The 20,881-nt window shown below is 42.5% G+C and overlaps 1 protein-coding gene across 4 annotated transcripts in view; it reads left to right on the top strand.

The window, feature by feature from the left end:
• The window catches only part of LOC117074395 (carboxyl-terminal PDZ ligand of neuronal nitric oxide synthase protein), a 344,705-nt gene that overhangs the window by 289,857 nt on the left and 33,967 nt on the right, over positions 1–20,881 (top strand). For all 4 annotated transcript variants that reach the window (XM_033195794.1, XM_033195793.1, XM_033195795.1 and 1 more), the window contains one exon: positions 10,761–10,902. In XM_033195794.1, the coding sequence (XP_033051685.1) occupies positions 10,761–10,902 (142 nt within the window). The remainder of the gene's footprint in view (positions 1–10,760; positions 10,903–20,881) is intronic.

Here is a 20,881-nt window from a genome sequence, read left to right as displayed (position 1 = left end):
CCTAATAAGTCCACCATTCTACAAACAAACTACTAAACCTGGCTTTCTACGAGAACTTCATTCTATGCATCTTTTGTCTTCAGGCCTCTTTTTTTTTTTTTTTTTTTTTTTTTTTTTTTTGAGACGGAGTCTCGCTCTTGCCCGGGCTGGAGTGCAGTGGCCGGATCTCAGCTCACTGCAAGCTCCGCCTCCCGGGTTTACGCCATTCTCCTCCCTCAGCCTCCAGAGTAGCTGGGACTACAGGCGCCCGCCACCTCGCCCGGCTAGTTTTTTTGTATTTTTTAGTAGAGACGGGGTTTCACCGTGTTAGCCAGGATGGTCTCGATCTCCTGACCTCGTGATCCGCCCGTCTCGGCCTCCCAAAGTGCTGGGATTACAGGCTTGAGCCACCGCGCCCGGCCTTCAGGCCTCTTTAATAGATATGTAGGTACCTTGTCAAGTACCTTGTCAATAACACATGCCAGACTCCAGATTTATTGATAGGTGTCCTATTCCCTACCCTAGCTCCACAAAGAGAATTATGCTTTGTTAACTCAGCCTCTTCCTCTATGGAGATTTGTGCCCTTACCCACCCTGTTCCAGGCTTTTTAAATGCAGTTCATGGAGTTGGATGAAAAGTGCCACAACTGGAAAGATGGCAGGAATAAAAGAGTAACTCGCCAGACTTCACATCTAGATAATAGTATAGCTGAGAGGAGAAAAAAACATAAATGATTCTAAGTCAAGCTGCGTTAAGGAACTGATAGAAAGGGGAGTAGGAAGAGGAAGAGAAGGAAAAGCCATAGGCACTGTAGATGAGAAAGTGTAGGGTTTGGGAGAGTGCAAGGCTCATATGTGGCCTTGTGTAGGGGACCTGGGGAGGAGAGAAGAGGAAATACAAAGTGTTCCTGATCGCCATGAATTGGATCATCTGTAATGTTCTTTGACAGATGCAACAAAAGACTGGAATTCCCTTTTAATTCATTTTGAGTATTTGACTGTGCTTCTGATTTTAGTTTTGTACAAAGACTGGACCAAGTGGACCTTGGAATTTATTAGAGTTACAAATAACACATAATCATTTACCAGGTTCTTTAATAGTTAATCTTATTTTATCCTTATAACACATTTGTAAAGAAGGTAAGACATGTAATTTTCCCTTCCCAGTTTTACAGATGAATAAATTGAGGCTCAGAGAGATTAAATGACTTATCTGAGTTCTCATGAATGGGTACTGGCTAGAATAGAACCAGGAAGACATGCAGGACAAAAGAATTTTGAGCAGGAAACCTAGGTAAGAGGACCATTATATTATATTTGCCTTGCCCTCAGATCTAACGTAGCAACATGGATGCAGTGGGGGCATCCACTTCTGACAAAACATGAGTTTAAGAGCAGTGCTCACTTGGAACTTTGATCTTGAAGTGAAGCACAGAATGGAGTTCCCATTATCCGTGAAAAGGAGTAGGCATCTGGCTCCCTGTCATGTCAGCTTACATCTCTTACAGCAAATTCTGATCTCTAGCTCTTGTTTCCTATACCCCTTTCACCCTCACCTCCTGAGACCCTAGCTCTTCATAGAGTTGGTTCTCAGGCCCTTTCCTGGCCTGGAGCCATGCAGCTGAGGGGATTGTTTCCAGTCAGCCTGGGCGTTGAACCCCGTTGCTGCTGAGCTGTAGGTGGGAAGGCCAGTTTCCAAGCTAAGAAAGGGAAGTGAATTGTTCAGCGAAGGATGCCAGAATTGGGGAGGGCTGGGGAACACATCTGCCAGGTTTTGCTTGCCCTCCTGCTTAGCCTCCAAACGTGGTGATTTACCTTTTTTATAAAGCACTTCTAATGTCAAGAGATAATGGTTAACTTGGGAAGGAGTTTTAACTGGCAAATCATAGGAATGTTTCAGAAGTGGCGGGTGGTGGGGAAAGGACTGCAGAGGACATGTGTGTTGCGGAGATGTTGCTGGGTCATTGGAAGTCAATAGGGAGGCCTCTTGACTGGAAGCCCGCAGATGTGGATGTTCTCCAGAGACCTCCTGTTGGTCATAGTGTGTAGAAAAACCTTGTCTGAGATCCTTGTTATGTCGGGACTTTGGTTATTGCTGTTTCATATCACATCATATCACCTGTGTATATGCCCATGGCACATTTCTCATGACCTCTAATGGGATGTCATCATCACCCTACAGTTTGCATGGGGAAAGGGTTACTGCCTCTGTTGGTTGAGAATATGGGTCAGGTGTCTCAGCTTTCCTGGTTGAGGGCCTCCCTCGACCTTGCTCCCTGCACAGCTATTACTCTGTGCCTGTGAATTTCTTGGGCCACTCACACAGATAGCCAGTGTGGCTCCCACCTTGGGGGTTGTATCCTTGAGCTAAGCTTTTTTTCAGTGGGGCTTTCACCAGAAGCTAGATAGCAAAATATTGAAGGAGTATAACATGATACCTGCTATGCTTCTATGCTCCAGATTATCTAAGTTCCAGCCTCATATTACATCAAATAATAATATCTAACCTGTTTTGATTAGCTGCTATATGCCTGAGACTGTTCGAAACTCTCTATATGAATGATCTAATTTTATTCCCACAGCAACCCTGTGAGGTAAAATGGGGCCTTAAGGCATGTAATGTGTGTAAAGACTCAGTAAGTAATGGAGTCAGAACTGAACCCAGAGGGTCTGACTGTGGAGCTCATACTCTTACCCACTCCATTATACTATTGTTGTTGGCTCATGAAAAAGTTATGTAACTCAGAAGTTGCTTAGTTTTCCAAGACCCATTTGTAACTGGGTTCTGCTGTAATTATTACATGGGTATGAAGAGCTTCTTAACTCTGAATGGCCCAAATCACTTTAACATAGATTTTCCTTTTCTCCTCATAATATCCTTATATGGTTAATATTGACTCAATTTTGTACTTGAAGAAAGAAAAGGCCCAGGGAAGTAAATCACCCTTGGTCACACAGTGAATCAGTGATGCCACTGAGATTAGAAACAGGCTTCCTCCTTCCCAGGCCAGGACTTTGAATGCTAAACCCTGTTACACAAAACTCATATGAAAGATACGTGAGCCTTTCTGGACTTGAGTTTTCTCTATCCGTCAAATAAGATGAAAGGCATCTCAGGAATGCTGATTGTTGTGTGTGAAGTGATGTGATCTTTAAGGAACAAATTCTCTACGACTGGGGAGGATTGTCAGGGTTGTGGCAGAGGGACCCTAGCACTCTTCAGACCTGTGCTAGAAAGGAGGGATGGGAGTGGGTCTTTTCCTCACTGTGAGCATCCAGTGGAGATGCTTGCTAATAACATGGGCATTCCTTGTTTCCCCTCCTCGGGGGATATAATGATAGTATTCACTTGCAGGGCCTTTTGCCTCTCAAGAAGCCTCTTGTATGGTCTCTTGACCTCTCCCATGGAGTAGATGTCATCCTCCTGTCATTTTCTCCTAGCCGTAGGAGTATATGGCTGTCTGCCCTGATTACCAGTGACTGCACTTATTAATGCATCAGCACGTAAAGTGCTGGTGATTAACAGGAGCTGCAGGCATCTCCCCATTATCTTCATGGGCAGCTCCTTGAAATAATTTTGCCTGCGATCACAGCTCAATTGGTTTGGGTTAGGAGAAGTAATTTCCTCCTATAATGCTGTCACTATCAAATTGGAGGCCACAGCTGTGAAGTTGAACTATCCTTTAGAGGTTGCAATGGATTTTGAATGATGATGACAGCCATGTGCTAAAGAATAAGTCACTTGCCTGGTCAAGCTTATGAGATGAAAGATAGGAAAGTTCTAAAGTTAGGGAAAGAGTCTGTTTTTTATACTTTAGGTTGAGTTGGGAAGTCAAAATGCAGAAATCATGGGTCTCAGAACTCATCTAGGCTGAATCAGTCTCTTTATGGATGAGAAAATCAATACTGAGAAAGGTGAATTAACTGTCCACAGTCACCCAGTTGGTTCTGACAGCACTGGGATTGTAACTCAGATTTCTTTTCTCTAGGGTACTATGTTTCATGGACTAACAGAGTAGAAGGAAAAACACAGCTATCTATTGGAAACTTTAAGATGCAGTATGTCCTGTCAATGTAGAAAGTCACACCTGCTTTGAAACCAAACTTTCCTTATACTGAGCAATATTCTGATGTCCAAGGCATCACCTCAACCAAATTATATAATCGAATCCATTAAATAATGTGTTGGACAAAAACCTAACCCATCTACCATTTTAGAGCCTTAGTACTGTAGGTCCTACTGTGTATAGAAGTCCAAATATGAATGTATTTTCATGCTTTGGCATTGTAAATTCCATAGATTAAGATCATTTGATAGATATAAGCTGAATCTTTTACTAAGATTCCCCCCCACCCAAAAAAATACATTAAAGAAACATGACATTCCGTTCTATTTTTGTCGAGATTCCGTGGCAGTTAAGGTCAAGTTAAGGACATTATCTTTTATTGCTGTGATAGATGAGAATTATAAATCTGTGAGCTGTTTATTGCGGCGCTATTCACAATAGCAAAGACTTGGAATCAACCCAAATGTCCATCTGTGACAGACTGGATTAAGAAAATGTGGCACATATACACCATGGAATACTATGCAGCCATAAAAAATGATGAGTTTGCGTCCTTTGTAGGGACATGGATGCAGCTGGAAACCATCATTCTTAGCAAACTATCACAAGAAGAGAAAACCAAACACCGCATGTTCTCACTCATAGGTGGGAACTGAACAATGAGATCACTTGGACTCGGAAAGGGGAACATCACACACTGGGGCCTATCATGGGGAGAGGGGAGGGGGGAGGGATTGCATTGGGGAGTTATACATGATATAAACGTTATGCACATGTACCCTAGAACTTAAAGTATAATTTAAAAAAATAAATAAATAAAAATAAATAAATCTGTGAGCTGACCTCATGGACTTCTGTTCTCTAAAATTCAGAACCACTTGTCAGTCAAATTTGAGTACTCAAAAGAGATGGGGGAGAGGAGGAGTGGAGGAGGGGACAGGGGAATAGTAAACTAGAGAGCTGTAGATCATTAAAGAACCTTACCTGCAAGATGTGTGCCCCCATTCTTCTCTTTTTTCTCCTCTTATTATTGTCATTGTCATCATCATCTTCATCTGGTATTTTGTACTTATACTCTCCACTTGCTTATCTGATGACTCTTAATCCTCTTTGTAAGTTGTAAAGAGAGAGCTTCTTCCAGGACAGTGAAATTCAGAACAGTGCCCAAGATTATTTATCAAATCAGCTACAGAATATGACTAATAAGAATCATTCTTTACATGCATATAGCACTTAAAGATTCCCAAATTTTATAGGACCAACCAATTACAAAGTCACTAAGAAAGAAAATAGAAAATAAAATCATGGTCTATGGCCATACCACCTTGAATGTGTCTGATCTCATTAGCTAAGCAGGGTCGGGCCTGGTGTGTGCTTTGATGGAAGAAAATAAAATCGTGATTGACTATAATTTTTCTATGGGCCAGTGAGGTACAGGAATCAACCTTTCGATTTATGTCTTCCTAAAGCTACCACTGTCAGCTTTTGTTTGCTTTTGGGTGTACAACCCACAGTGATTGCAAATATAGTGTTACTTTCATGACCATTGCTGCAGTTCATCAAATGTTGACTCCTGCTAGGTATGAAGTTGATACCCACATTAGGTGTGCTGAGGAGAACAGCTGTTCATTGCATTTGGACTTAACTTTGGTTCTGGTTTGAGGGATGTCCTAGGGTTGTGGGAGAAGGAGCTGTGTCAGTGTGAAAAGATGGGTGGTTTGAAGAAACATTGCTGTGCGTATAAGGTAAGTGTATACAGTTCTAAGCTTCCTTTCCCCCTGTATTTTAACAAAATTGCCTGTAATTGACACTCCCATGAGCTTCAGTGCTCTCCATCTGGAGCTAAGAGCCACTCTGAGGTTAGACATCCCTTTCCAGCTTTGAAAACATCAAAGCAACAATATCCAGCCTAATCTTGACAATGAAGAGCCCACAAATGCTCTGGGGCTATTAATAGAAAATGGCTTTTGGACAAGAAGATTTGATCTGTGTGGCAAAGCACTTTTAGGGGCTTATGTAAAACTAAACTGGATTTGTACAGAAATAATGCAGTATAATCATGCTTTAAAAAAAAAAAATCTAGTAAATTCCAGAGAATGGCCAGATTTTGAAAGGCTACCTTCTCAATGTTCCACTTGTCTACTCTTTGTACCTCACTGCCTTCAATCTTTAAACTTCCGCCTTAGTCTCCAAAGGCCTGTATGTCATCATGAGGTGGGAGCAACTGCTTCACCGTGATCTAGAAGACCCACAGACAAGCATTCATAAAAACTTCTGGAAGGGACTCTTTTTAAAGCTGCTGTTTACCAGAGTTCTCCCTCTTGGGTGAAGACATGGCTAATTAACAATAAAATCCCAGTGTGTATGATTCTTGCATTTCAGGGTTGAAGGCAAAACCAGTTTTCTTGCCCAGCAGGCCAGAAAGTGGGGTAACTAAGTGGGGTAGGCCTAGCAGGTAGGAGCCAGCCTGGTTGTGCAGAGAGCAGATGGTGAAGACATAGCCCCTGCCAGGCACAGGCTGCCTCTACTGACCACCTTCAAGTAATCACCTCCCTAACGAGGTCCCCATATAGAATCCTCTAAAAGTAGACTTTTTAATGGTGAAGCAGGGAGAGCCTAAAAGGTCAAGGGACATCAGAACTCACATAGCCGTTTATGAGTACAGTGAGGAGCTGTTTAGCCCCTTCTGACTCCTGGAGTGGTAGATAGGAAGGACAATTCTTTTATGTGTATGTATGTAGTCATTCTGTAAAACAGTTAGAGTAGCTTGATTATGTGTTCCAGTGCAGAGGGCTCTTTATAAAACATGCTACTGTGTCCTTTTACTGTGAATAGGAATGTAACTTTCACATTAAAGGAGTAAAATAAAGGATAAATTAAACCATTTTATTTATTAATTTAATTATTAAACTATTTACCACTCAGTGTGCAGATCTAGAACTCTTTTTTTTTTTTTTTTTTTGAGGTGGAGTCTTGCTCTGTCGCCCAGGCTGGAGTGCAGTGGCCAGAACTCAGCTCACTGCAAGTTCCGCCTCCCGGGTTCCCGCCATTCTCCTGCCTCAGCCTCCGGAGTAGCTGGGACTACAGGCGTCCGCCACCTCGCCCGGCTAGTTTTTTGCATTTTTTAGTAGAGACGGGGTTTCACCATGTTAGCCAGGATGGTCTCGATCTCCTGACCTCGTGATCCGCCTGTCTCGGCCTCCCAAAGTGCTGGGATTACAGGCTTGAGCCACCGCGCCCGGCCAGATCTAGAACTCTTAATGCAACAATTTCCTCACATATAGAAACTATCATACTAGTTCAGACCAAAGATCCATTTGGCTCAGGAATTTTCCTCTGATGCTATGGTGGAGGCTATGCTATCTGATGCACAGCCTTTTGGATGTTAGCATACATGCATAAGAGGTGATTCCCTTAGTCACTTCATGTTTCTATTATGATAAAAATAGTTCCACCTTTCCTGCACTGCTTTTTCTTTTCTATCTTAATTGCCTCTTGGTGCAGTGAATTCCATAGTCAGGATAAAACATTTCTTGAGCATTTACTGTCTGCCAGGCACTGTGGTAGGTGCTATCATATATTCAGTTTTTCAGTGCAATTACAGAAAAACTATAGAGAACAACTGATGGAGGGAGGATAGGAAGGAAATGGGAGGCCGAAGGATGGGATGCCCTTTCCAGAATGGGGAAGGCAGGACCGGTAAACCTAAAGTCTGCGTTTTCTACGTTTTCAGGGGAATCAGGTGGAGATTAGGGTCAGCTGCTAATGCTAGTTAAAAATACTAGTAAAATGTAAAAATGAAGTGTTATCAATATTAAGCATTAAAACCAGCCCACTTCCTTATAGCCACTTTGGGCTTATAGATGGTTGAACATGTGAGTATGTTCCACATGTTTGTCCTTGATAAAGGTAGCAGAATAAAGATTTGAGCTGGAGTCTGCATCCTTAAGATGCTCAGTTCTGAGCATATCTTATCATCCATTGTCATCTTGTGATGCCTGAGAAATACAGGTCCTCTGTGAAGTCATTCTCCCACCACCTTTATCCTCTTATTTAAATCTGAGGGATTCCTTCCAAAGATAAATTTAGAAATTGGATTCCTACCCCTGTCTAATCCCATAGATCAGGGACATTTGTTTGAGGATCTTTAAATTTTTAATATCATCTTAAAAGCTGGTTAAAGGAAATATCTGTGATTTACAGAGATGATGGAATTTGTAACACATCCTCCTTAGGAAAACCTGAGATGTTATAGGAACAAACTCAGTAGTGAATTTGGAATTTTCTACATAACTGTATTTTAAAGGGGGAAGCTGGGTCTGTACCCTGGAAATGATACTGATGGGAAAAGACTAACTCAGTCTTTACAGATATTTATTCAGTATGAGATATCTGGGTTAATTCATGTAAGAGAATAAAGTATGGAATTAAACACTGAATCTCTACTTATCATTTCGACTTACATTATTTTATTGTTACAACCTAAAACATTTACCTTTTTTACCTCTTGTAAAGATACCTGGGGGAGCAAAATTCCCAAAAGTCAGAGGAGAAAGTAGAGGAAAGTTTCTGTATAGTGGACACTGGGTATATGTGGTAGGCAGAATAAAGTCATACCTGAGGTTTAGTAAACTAGTAATGAGCTTTGCTGGAGATTATTAACCATAGGCAGTCTGCTTTTACTCTCATAAAAGGAATAGGAACCAAAAGGACTCAAGGCCTAGGGGAATAACACTTTTGGACGTAGGAGCCTTTTCTTCTCCCTTTTCACCTGAGAGTTAAGCTTCCTGGCACAGCCTCCTAAGCACAGCACAGCTTGATGGCTAATGGAAATGTAGAATGCTACATTTATTAGCTTTCTAGCCCACATTTGTTAGGGACTGTGTCTTCTAAATCACACCTTTTTGTGTGCTTTGGGAGTGGGAAGTGTAGGGGCTTCTTGCTTAGGACTGATGCCTACTGCTTCTCAACTTCCTGTGCAGATAGAACAGTCATCTCTTACACACTGTAGGCCTACAGTATGAGAAGGGGCCTAAGCCTGCCTTGTGGACACAGGAGGAAATTAAGGGTAGACATAGAAAACAAAGGTTCTGATTCACCACTGGGTGATGGTGGACCCCACAGAAGTTACCCATCTCCTCATGCTTCACTTAAGGTTCTTATCTCCCAGAAGTGTCAGGATGCTCCAGGTGAGAGACCAATGGAGAATATCCCTGGAGTTAGTATAATGGCTAAGAAAGGTTAGAGCTGTGAAGCAATTACTTCTAGGAGGAGATTTGAACTGAAGAATATAAGGAGCAGTAGAGTTGACTTGAGATCTCAAATTGACATGTAGATGATAATCAGTCAAGATGCCTTTTCACATTTATATGGATGCTCTGGCCTGAAATAAACAGAGGGAACATAGAAATGACTCCAGGCTTGAGGAAAAGCAATTTTAGAAGTTATACCCAGCAGAGAATGGACTACAGCAGTGGTCCAAGGGTTCTGAGGTCCCTAGGAGTTCATGAAGATAGTAATGAGAAAGATGAACTCATTGTAATATGAGCTTCATTTATGCATTTCATATTACAATTAGCTGATCTTTTTTTTTTTTTTTTTTTTTTTTTTTTTTTTTGCTGCCTTCAACAAGGCCTTATAGGCTTATCAAAACACTGGATATGAGTTAGGTAATGTAATACCAGCTACCTCATGCTGATGAAAAGCCCTACTTGATTGCTGCCATTACCTGGGGGGGTTGGATGTGATTGATGGACTATATGGTGTCAACAGGTGGCCATGGCTGACCTGAAGTCAGATCATCCAAAACATGATTAATGTTAGACTTGAGTATAGGGTGACAATCACAATTAGATTAAATTGTAGCCCGTGGTGGTGGGATGCTTGAGGTCCATTGAAGTAAGAGAAGCAGTGTGCTGAGCCCTTCCCAGCCTGAGCTCTGAAACTAAATGAACCACATCACTCATTTCTCTCCTTGAAAGAAAGAAAAAGCTGACATCATCAAACCATAATCAGTTATCCACCTTTGAGGCCATGCCCTGGAACCCCTGCATGTGGCTCTTCCTCACAGTCTGCATGGGTCGCCTAAGACTCTACATAAGGCTTCTTTGTCCTGTCTCTCCTCTCCTAGTTAAACGGTGGAATACTGGAAACTAGGGTCAAGTTCCCTTCTTGGGCTCTTAAAACAAGAGATTAAATACCAAAACAAAAGAAAGGAAGGAGCCACAGAACAGACACAAGCACATGAGGTCTTTGGAGTAAGTCTGGGCAAGGCTCACCTTAGATTTAGTTGGCTGCCAACTAGTAGTGTTCCAGAGGAGCTGGGTGCTGAGCTTTCATTGGTTTCTGCTGTTTAGGCCATGGCTTCCAAGCCTCATGTTACCACTGCCCTTGCTCTGTAGGCGGTCCAGGAAAACTCAACATTTGCATATTGACTACTTGTGTTACCCATGGGAGGGAAGAATTGGGGCTAAGTCCATAATTGGCATATTTGCTATCTGTCCTTTCAGTTGACTGATTATTTCAGAACTGTGGTGACAGTTTCTGTTTTCTGGAGTATTTCAGGGAGGGAAAATGTCTTTGTACTCGTTTGTATGTGCATATCTGAGCAACTTTAGATTTTTCTGTCTCTTTCCTTTGCTGCTGCATGAGTTTCTGTCCACATGCCCCTTGCACATCCTCACCCACCCTGTTCTTCTCCTTTCTTCTTCCCAGAGCCAAGCTATGAGAATCGTTCGGACGGTAGGGCAGGCCTTTGAAGTCTGCCACAAGCTGAGCCTGCAGCACACGCAGCAGAATGCAGATGGTCAGGAAGATGGAGAGAGTGAGAGGAACAGCAACAGCTCAGGGGACCCAGGTAGGCACCGCGGCTTCTGCGGATGTGGGTGGGGAGGCAGTGCACGCAGTAGGCTCCAGTGGATCACTGCCCCGAGCCCCAGGCTGTGAACTCATTTTAAGAAACATTTTATTTTTTCCATTTCTCTCTATATTCTAGATTCTCTTTAAGGAACTCATGTATTATTTTTATAACAGAAATTAAAGATGTTTAAATTATTAAATGAGGAAGTATTTAAGTATTTAAATTTAAATTATTAAATGAGGAAGTATCAGGGACAGGTAAGGCTGCTATGCTCCTAAATCTGACTTCAAAGAAAATTTCAGTAAAAAAGCACCCCCATAAAACAAATTACAAAGAACATAAATTTATAATTACCTAGTTTGTTGTATAAATTTCTAACTTCTGTAGTTCTATAAGCCCTCAATGTGGATAGTATTTTAATATCCCCAACTTTCAAGCCTCATTAAAAGTCAAGAAAGAGGCCGGGCGAGGTGGCTCACATCTGTTAATCCTAGCACTTTGGGAGGCTGAGATGGGCAGATCACTTGAGCCTAGGAGTTCAAGACTAGCCTGGCCAACATGGCAAATCCCCACCTCTACTAAAAATACAAAAATTAGCCAGGTGTGGTGATACATGCCTATAGTCCCAGCTACTTGGAAGGCTGAGGCAGGAGAATTGCTTGAACCCAGGAGGCAGAGGTTGCAGTGAGCCAAGATTGTGCCACCATACTCTAGCCTGGGCTACAGAGCTAGACTGCCTCAAAAAAAAAAAAAAAAAAAAAAAAAGAGACAATAAATGTGAAAAAATGAAGTATGGGCAAGAAAAAGAGCAGGTAAAAAAATATATTGCTTATGTTAATATTTAACATGGGAAACCCAAGAAAATAAACTGAGAACTATTAGAAATAATAAGAGAATTCAGCTAGAAAGTCAAAGTTAAATAAAACATACAGATATATCTGTGATTTTCATATATTCCAAGAACAGCTGGTTAGAAGTCATAGTGGAGGAAAAAATCTTTTAAAATAACAATTAAGAAAATAAGATACTTATGAATAATCACAATAAAAATGTGTTTGTTTCCTCTGAAAAAAATCTTAAACAAATGGAAAGGCATGCCATATTCTTGGATGGGAAAGCTCAATATCATAAAAATGTTAATTCTCCCTTTGTTAATCTATAAATTTAACATGACAATACAGATTTCTAACAGCAGAAGAGGCCCCACAATAAGCTACAGTATTCAAAACCCATGGGATATAGCTAAAGCAGTGCTCAGAGGAAAATTCAAAGGTTTCGTTATTTACGTTAACAGATGACAAATCATGAAAGTCAAATGAATTAAACATCCCACTCAAAAAGTTAAGAAACAACAAAAGAAACCCTAGCCTGCAAATGGCAGCATTGCAAAGTGGCTCAGAGAGAAGACCCTTGCTATGCATTGTAGCTGCACCAGTCACTGCCTGTGCAATCTTGGGCAAGTTCCATAACCTCTCTGAGCGTTAGTTTACTGTTTACTCTTCTGAAAAACAGAAATAGCAATACTGTGTACTTCAGAATTATTATCATAATTAGATAAACTGATATTTTTAACCGAGCCTGGTGCTTGGCACAGAGTATGCACCACATACATGTATGCTATTATTATTTTTAAGTAAATATGTGAAAATTTAAAAAACAAGAATAAAAAAATTCTGGAAAAGATGAATGATAGCAGAGGAGGAGTGGCTTTCTACTTATGAAAAGACATGATAAACCTATAACAGGTAAAACTGTACTTATAATAGGTAAAACGTGTGTTCAAATAAGTGCCTGAATGGATCAGAATAGAAACTCATATACAGACCCAGATGTGTTTGCAAATTTAGCATATGATAGAGGGAGAATTCCTATGGAGAAAAATGTGGAAATCCTTATTAAATTTGAAAATTCATATGCCTTTTGACCCCCAAATTTCCTTCAAATTCCCTTCTAAGAATTAATCCTAAAGGTAGACCCATACAGGTGTGAAATGATTTCGATATAAGGTTACATAGCAAAGAATTTGTTATAGAACCAAAGGATCAGAAACAGCAAGAGGAGACTTTTAAATAAATTACAGTATGGTATGAATAATGGAATACTGCACAACCGTTAAGAAGAATAAGTTAGTTCTCTATGAACTGATTTAAAGCCATCTTCAAGATATGTTGCTTACTTAAAAACATCAAAGTTTGAAATTGTGAAAAAAGGAAAAAAACTAGAATTATGGGTATGACGTGCCACCAATTGTATTAAAAATGCATAGGTTTAAATGTGTGCGTATATGTAGGTATATATGTGTACACATGCAAGGACACACACACATTTCTTATGCATGGAATATCTCCAGAATAGTACACAGGAAACTGGTAACTGGTTCATCCTGGGAAAAGGAACTGGGTGGCTGAGGTGGCAGGAAGATTGACTTTTCACTGTGCTTTTACAGCCTTTATACTTTGGATATATATTAGTTATAAATCTTCAAAACCTGACATTATTTTCATCCCAGTGCTCAGTTTCTATGTGACTAGAGGGAATTACTTTACTTCTCTTTTGGCTTACTCATTTCTGTTAAGTAATGACATTCTGTTACTAATGACAGCATCTCAGTGATCTTGACTCATAAAATATGATCACACAGATGGAGCCTTGCATTTTGTCATGTACCCTTGGCCAGTCTCAGTTTATAGCAGGCCATAGTACTACTACTGTGATGTAAACCTTAAAATTTTTCCATCTCTGTGATCTAGGGCTTAGAGATAAAACAAAGAGATAGAGGTAGACTTTGGCAAATATTTTATATATCTCCGCTGGTCAATTTTTAGAGCGTAATGGTGACAGTTTCCTATAAACCTAATATGAAGGACACATCAGACCTCTAGCTGGTTGCTTAGCTCAAAGAACAGAGGCCAATCTGCTCATTTCTGAATTGGAGGATTTGCTGTAAGAACTGCTAGCTGGAGAAGATTGAAGTCTTACATTGTTAACTCTTCTTTGGTCATGTCCATGCCCTGTTGGTGGCCTGGTTGGCGGAGAGCCACATCCTAACTCTCAAAAGCTTTTAAACCCACAGTCACATTGGCAGCCAGTATACACATGTACAAAGAAAGTTTAACCAAAAATGGAAACGATATTTTCTCCGATGAAGACACCTATTCCTGGAGTGAAAGGGGTTGGACACAGAGAGGGTGCTCAGAGGTTGAGCATTTGAACACTTATTATCACAGAACAACCGTCAGAGGAATTTAATCTAATCTCCAAGTACTTAATCAGAACCTGTCACTCAGCTGCTGGCCACAGAGGTCAGGGTTATATGGTCTGGCCAGGTGGAGAGAACCACCTGGATAGCATTTTATGTAAACAACACCAAGGGCTAGATCTTATTTCCGTTTTGCAGTGATAACTGCTCTCTCCTGCCACTTCTGGCCCCTGCAGTAGTCTGCTGGGTGGAGTGGGTTTGATGTGATTCACGATTCCCTGGGGACTCAGTGGAGAGTCCATAAGGATCACTTCCTATCCTTTTCTTTCTGTCTTACCTCCCTCACTCCTCCCTTGTTCCCTGAGCTCCTTCCTGCCCTGAACATATAGTAAGTAGCATGGACTTTTCAGCCACAGTCAACACTGTTCCCTCTGCCACGGGTCCCTGCCTTCACCTCCATGCAGACATCTTACTCATCCTTCAAGCCCAGCACTGTCTTCTGGGAAGCCTGACTTTCAGCTCCCACTCTCGTTCAGAAAATTTAAACCCTTGCTTTCTGGGTTCCTGTGTTTTCTTCACCCCTGGCTGATGCCGTTAACATTAACATTTAGTCCACTGTGTACCGGACATATAGCATAGTGTCCTCTGTCTTTAGTGGAGTGTGAGCTCTGGCAGGGTTGGGACTTCCTAGCACAGTAAAGACTTGTTGAATAAACTGACAAACACAGTCAGTGAGTGTGGCAAGGAGTACATATGTTTTAGTCATTGTCAACAAGTGTTTGTTAAATGCTTACTGTATGCCAAAATGAACAGATATTAAGTAGAGATTTCAACTTTTAAGCAGCCCCTTTTGACGAGGAATGATGACACTTGGTGTCGGGGGAGCAGGTAGAATTGAGGTGAGACCGGGAGGCTGAGCAGAGTATTGATGAGAAGGTGGTGACAGTGACCATGGCTACAAATAGAGGCCAGCGTGGTCACACTCCTTGATTGTAACAGATGGTCAGCTTGGAAATAACAGGCATACCAGCTATGTGTCTCTCTCTTTTATATTACCTTTTTGGAGATAGTTTTCCCAAATCACATTACTAAACGTGAGACCTCAGCTGCTTGGCATCTTCCGTATACTACTCTTCCTAAGAAAAATGGAATTGATGTTCTGCATGAGGAAACATCTGGGTCCATTCTAGGAAAGCCCGTCAGGCCCAGTATAGCTTCTTCAAGGTTTAGGATGTCCAACAGAGCGCTCCTCTCTGCAAGGAGATCAAGCATGGGCTGGATGTATTAAATAATATGGGCCTCCCTGCAGAGAAAGGGAGACAGCAAGGGCTCTCCCCTGCTCGTGTAGGTGAGGAGAGGGCCTGTGGGGTGATGGAAATTGTTTAGGGACATACAGAGCAAGAGAGAGACAGAGAGAGAGGCCAATTTTAAAGAATTGGCTCATGGGCCTATAGAGCCTTGGTAAATCCAAAATTTGCAGGATAGGCAGGCAGGCTGGAGATCCAGAGAAGAGTTGGCAGTTTGAGTCCGAAGGCCAGCTGCTGGCAGAATTCCCTCTGCCTCCAGGTAGGTTGGCCTTTACTCTGTTAAGACCTTCAACTTGGCTGGGCGCGGTGGCTCACGCCTGTAATCCCAGCACTTTGGAAGGCTGAGGCGGGCAGAGCACCTGAGGTCAGGAGTTCAAGACCAGCCTGACCAGCATGAAGAAACCTCGCCTCTACTAAAATTACAAAAAATTAGCTGGGTGTGGTGGTGCATGCCTGTAATCCCAGCTACTCAGGAGGCTGAGGCAGGAGAATTGCTTGAATCCGGGAGGTGGAGGTTGCAGTGAGCCGAGATTGCACCATTGCATTCCAATTAGGGCAACAAGAGCGAAACTCCATCTCAAAAAAAAGAAAAAAAAAAAAAAAGACCTTCAACTGATTGGATGAGGTCTTTCCACGTTATGGGGGAGTAATCAGCTTGGCTCAGACTCTGCTGATTTAAATGTTAATCTCACTTTAAAAAATACCTTCACAGCAACATCTAGAATAATGTCTGACCAAATACCTTGGTACAGTAGTGGCCTAGCCCAGTTGACACATAAAATTAACAGCCACAGAAATGAAGAGACAGAATGGCACGATGGAGAGAGAGCTGGAGCTGTCGGTTAGAGAAGCTGCTGAGGGCTTGGGTTCCAGCACTGGAACCACTGGGACTTCAATCCTGACTCTTCCACCTTTCAGCTGGCTAATCCTCAGCAAATTTCATGCTGTCTCTGGAGCTTCGTTTTCTCATCTGTCTGGTATTGTGAGAGAATGTGTGTAAAGCAGCATAGTGCATAGCATATAATACGCTCTCCATAAGTATCCACTGTTTATCGAGTTTTCTAATGTTGTAACTACCTACCGTTTATTAAGTTTTCCAATGCGGACTCCAGAATACATGACCTCATCTGTACACTGAGAGAGCTAGACAAGGCCTCTCCAGTACTGATTTTATAATGGGTCCAAGTGAAATGATTAACTGGACGCCCTCTGGTTATTGTGTAGTGCCAAGGCCATGAGGCTAAACATACTTTGAGTCTGAACATTTGGAATTAGCATTTGGTTCTGGGATTGGAAATGTTTTCTTATCAAGGAAGGCTGTTTACTGCCTAGCCCATTAGTCACTTCCTTTTTACAGCCCCACATGCGTTTTCACTGTCTATAAACTGCTAGGAATGTGTTTCTTCTTACTGTAAATGCTTCTCCCAGAGCATTTTTGACTCTACTAAGATTGTTGTCTAATGGGGCACCTTGAGCGCCTAGAGTGGAACTGTTGGCTGATTTTTTTTTATGAGAATCTCTCTTTCCATGTTTGGGAGCTTTTCATTTAGTGCAATGTTTATCTTTCCAGTGGAGATATGTCCAGTGACGTGTCCACCTGACATGTCAGCAGACCCTCCACTGTGCAGAGGAAACATGTTTACTCCGAGGAGCTGGAAAGCGCTGTATTGTCACGTCTTTTCATTGTTTTGCTTTCAATGATGTTGCTCACTTTCATTGTGTGCCTCATCCCTCTCTCCCTCTTTGTGCCTGTCTTTCATTCCTCCCTGTTCTTACTACTCTTCCCTCCCTGGGGGAGTTTTATCTTTTGTATCATTTGGCAACAGCTGCCCTTGGCCATCCCTGGGACTCTGAGCCAGGTGGGGCCACTGGCCCTGTGGCACTTGCCCTGTTGTGACCTATACTGCTTCTCTCACTCCTCTTGGAGAGGGTTTCCTGGGGGAGATCCTGTTCCCTTGGAGGTGACCCTCCTCCCCCAATGGCAGACAGTCCAACATGGGAAAGGACCTAGAGCCTTTTGGTAGAATAGACCTTTTTGAAAATAAAACTTTTTTTTTTTAATGTGAGAAATGCACCTAAAATCTACTCTCTTAGCAAAGATTGTGAATACGATATTGTTAACTAGAATCCTCATGTGGTACATTAGAGTTCCGGCCTTATTCATCCTACATACCTACAACTTTGTATCCTTTGACTTACATCTCTCCCCTCCCCCCAATTCCTGGTAACTATCTCTTAGGGTAGTTATGATGATAAATCAGTTAATACAAGTTGAGCATCCTTAATCTGAAAATCCAAAATCTGAAATGCCCCAAGATTGGTAACTTTTTGGGCACCAACATGACACCACAAGTGGAAAATTCCACACTTGATACCTTCGCTTTCTGATGGTTTCATGTACACAAATGTTGTTTCATGCACAAAATTGTATAAAATTACCTTCGGCTATATAAGGTGCATATGAAACATAAATGAATTTCATGTTTAGACATGGGTCCTATCGCTAAGATATCTCATATATATGCAAATAGGCAACTCTAACATCTGAAACACTTGTAGTCCTAAGCATTTCACATAGGGGTACTCAGCCCATACACATAAAACTAGTGCAGTGCCTGGAGCATCGTAAGTGCTGTTTAAGTTTAAGCTGTTATCGCTGCAGTTTCAAGGCAAAAAGTGGCCACTTCAAGCACTTTGGGACTGAGCTTGTAACTCCTTACTCATTTGACTGTACCAATCTGGCTAAACCCCAATTCCACATTAACTCAGTAGTATTTTTTCATTTTCGCCCTATGACACTGAATAGCACTGGAGAAAACTGCCACCCACAGACCGATTACACATTTCTGATCCCCAAACTCAGCCAGGGCTACTTCATCATTCACCAGTCCTGCTTGTCCCCAGCTTCTGTCTCAGTGGACAGTGGCCTTCTCCTGTCACCTGCCTCTGCATTCCACCTCCATCTCACCTCCTCTGGAACTTTGAGCAACTGGTTATCTCATGCTCCTGAATCTTTACCCAAATTATCTGCTATTTCTGACTTTGCCTTCCTTGCCCAACTGCAGATAGATAAGGCCAGGTCTTTCTTATCTTAAAAGCAGAACAAAATTAAGCCTTTCTTGTCCCTGTGTCTCCTTCTGACCCATGACCTCATCTCTCTCCTTTCCTTGGTAATTAGGCTTCTTGCACAGCTTGTCTGTACTCACTATTTTCTTATTTTCTCCCACTCTTTCTCTCCACTCTTGATATCTTTTCAGCCTCCAGTGATCTGGTGTCTGCTGCCCTGCCAGCCCTTCCTAAAGCTACCAGGCAGGGGTTCCTAAGGGCCACCTTTCTCTGTAGTGCTCAGCCGCTGGAATGAAGTGCATCTTTGCAGTTTCTGGGGCACCCCTAATCTACACTCCTTCCCTCTTGACTCTGCTAGCTGCTTTTCAGCATGCTTTGTAGGCTCTTCTTCTTCTTTCTTCTTTCTTCTTCTCTTTTCTTCTCTTTTCTTCTTCTTCTTCTCTTCTTTTCTTCTTTTCTTTTCTCGAGACAGAATCTCACTCTATTGTCCAGGCCGGAGTGCAGTGGCATTATCTCAGCTCACTGCAACCTCCGCCTCCCGGGTTCAAGCAATTCTCCTGTCTCAGCCTCCTGAGTAGCTGGGATTACAGGCATGCATCACCATGCCCAGCTAATTTTTGTATTTTAGTAGAGATGCAGTTTCACCATGTTGGCCAGGCTGGTCCCAAACTCCTGAGCTCAGGTGACCCACCCGTCTCAGCCTCCCAAAGTGCTGGAATTACAGGCATGAGCCACCACGCCCGGCCTGCAGGCTCCTCTTCTATTTACCCCTTAAGTGTTGCAATTTCTCCTGGACTTGCCCCTGGTATTTTTCTTTTTCTGACATTCCATGATTTCAACTAAAGTTTACCTTTAGGCCAGGCCTTTTTCCATTCATGCACTGTAGTCATCTACTCAGCTTGCCATAATAAAATGCAATAGATTGAATGGCTTAAACAACATTTATTTCTGACAGTTTTGGAGACTGAGAAGTCCAAGATTAAGGTACTAGCCAATTTGGTTCCTGGTGAGGACTCTCTTCTGGCTTGCAAACAGCTGCCTTTTTGCTGTGTTCTCACAGGGTGGAAAGAGAGGGATCTCCTACATCCCTTCTTACAAGGGCATGAATCCCATCATAAGGACTGCATTCTCATGATCTAATTACCTCCCAAAAGCTCATCTCCAAATGCTATTACATTGGGAGCTAAGGCTTCCACATATGAACACCAACATTCAGTCCATAACATACCCAACAGCCTAATAGGTATTTCTACTTGACTGTTACACAGAGTCTTACAATGTCAACAGGTTTAAAACTGAACTCATTCTCTTACCTGCAATCCTGCTTCTTCTCGATTTTTCCTATAGGTTACCGTTCTCCACTCAGTCACCCGAATCAGATATTTTAAAACTCATCCTGCACATATCCCCACCCCCGCCCCCACCACAGCCAAGCAAGACCTGTGATTTCTGCCCCCTAAAGATCTTCAAATCCATTTCTTCTCCACATTATTGCCTTTGTCTTCACTCAAGCCCTCATATTTTCCACCTAGAGTATTGCTTTCTCTCATTCCTTCTGGATCTATCCTCCATACTATATCTACAGTGAAATTTTAAAGGATGAAAATTGTCTTAATTTAATTTAATGTAACTTAATTTAGGAGAGCTAAGTAATTAAACATGAGGCCAAAGTACATAAGAAAGCGGCAGCCCTTTATTGCAAATATGCACACACTCTCGGGCGAGGTTCTCTGGTCCTCAGGTGTGGGGGGGCCAGGGAAGTCACACCAGCGCTCTCGGGTGAGGTTCTCCGGTCCACGAATGCGGGGCTGAAGAAGTGACGCCGGCTCCTGCTGCTGGTGGACTTTTATGCATTGGTACTGGAAGGGGGAGGGCAGTGGGTGGGATAAGGGCGTGATAGGGGCGTCTCCATAGGCGTGGCCGGGTAAGTTTCCATCTCTTCGGATTGACGTCACCTGGAGCATGCTCAGTTGATCTGCATCTTCCCGGGCGCGGGCTGCATTTTCCCGCGCACGGGAAAGTTGGTGAGGAAGAACCCGGAAGCGACAGGGAAAGTTGGTGAGGAAGAACCCGGAAGCAACATGGATTGTGCCTTCTTGTTCACCTTCCTCCATCTTGTCCTTTGTCCCTCACCCAAACAAAAATGTTTTGGTATTACCTGCTTTCAGTCCCTCAAGATAGGATGCTGACTCTTCCTGGGCAGGTCCCTCCCACTTGCATTGCCTGACATGCAGTGGACTTCCTGCCTCTGTCCCTCTCTGCCCCTGCCCCCGCGCCTGGCCAAACCTGAGAGATTTTCTGATTCCACCTGGGCTTCTGGAGAGGCCCTGTCCAAACCTTCTGTGTCTGGGGCCTTTAGTTCTCGTTATTAGGATCTCCAGGGATGGGAAGTAGATAAGCAGCC

Source organism: Trachypithecus francoisi, unplaced genomic scaffold, assembly GCF_009764315.1.
Source record: "Trachypithecus francoisi isolate TF-2019V2 unplaced genomic scaffold, Tfra_2.0 Lachesis_group5, whole genome shotgun sequence".
In the NCBI taxonomy this organism is placed as follows: Eukaryota; Metazoa; Chordata; class Mammalia; order Primates; family Cercopithecidae; genus Trachypithecus; species Trachypithecus francoisi.
Note: the sequence above shows the minus strand (reverse complement) of the source record. Positions and strands in the feature narration are given on the sequence as shown.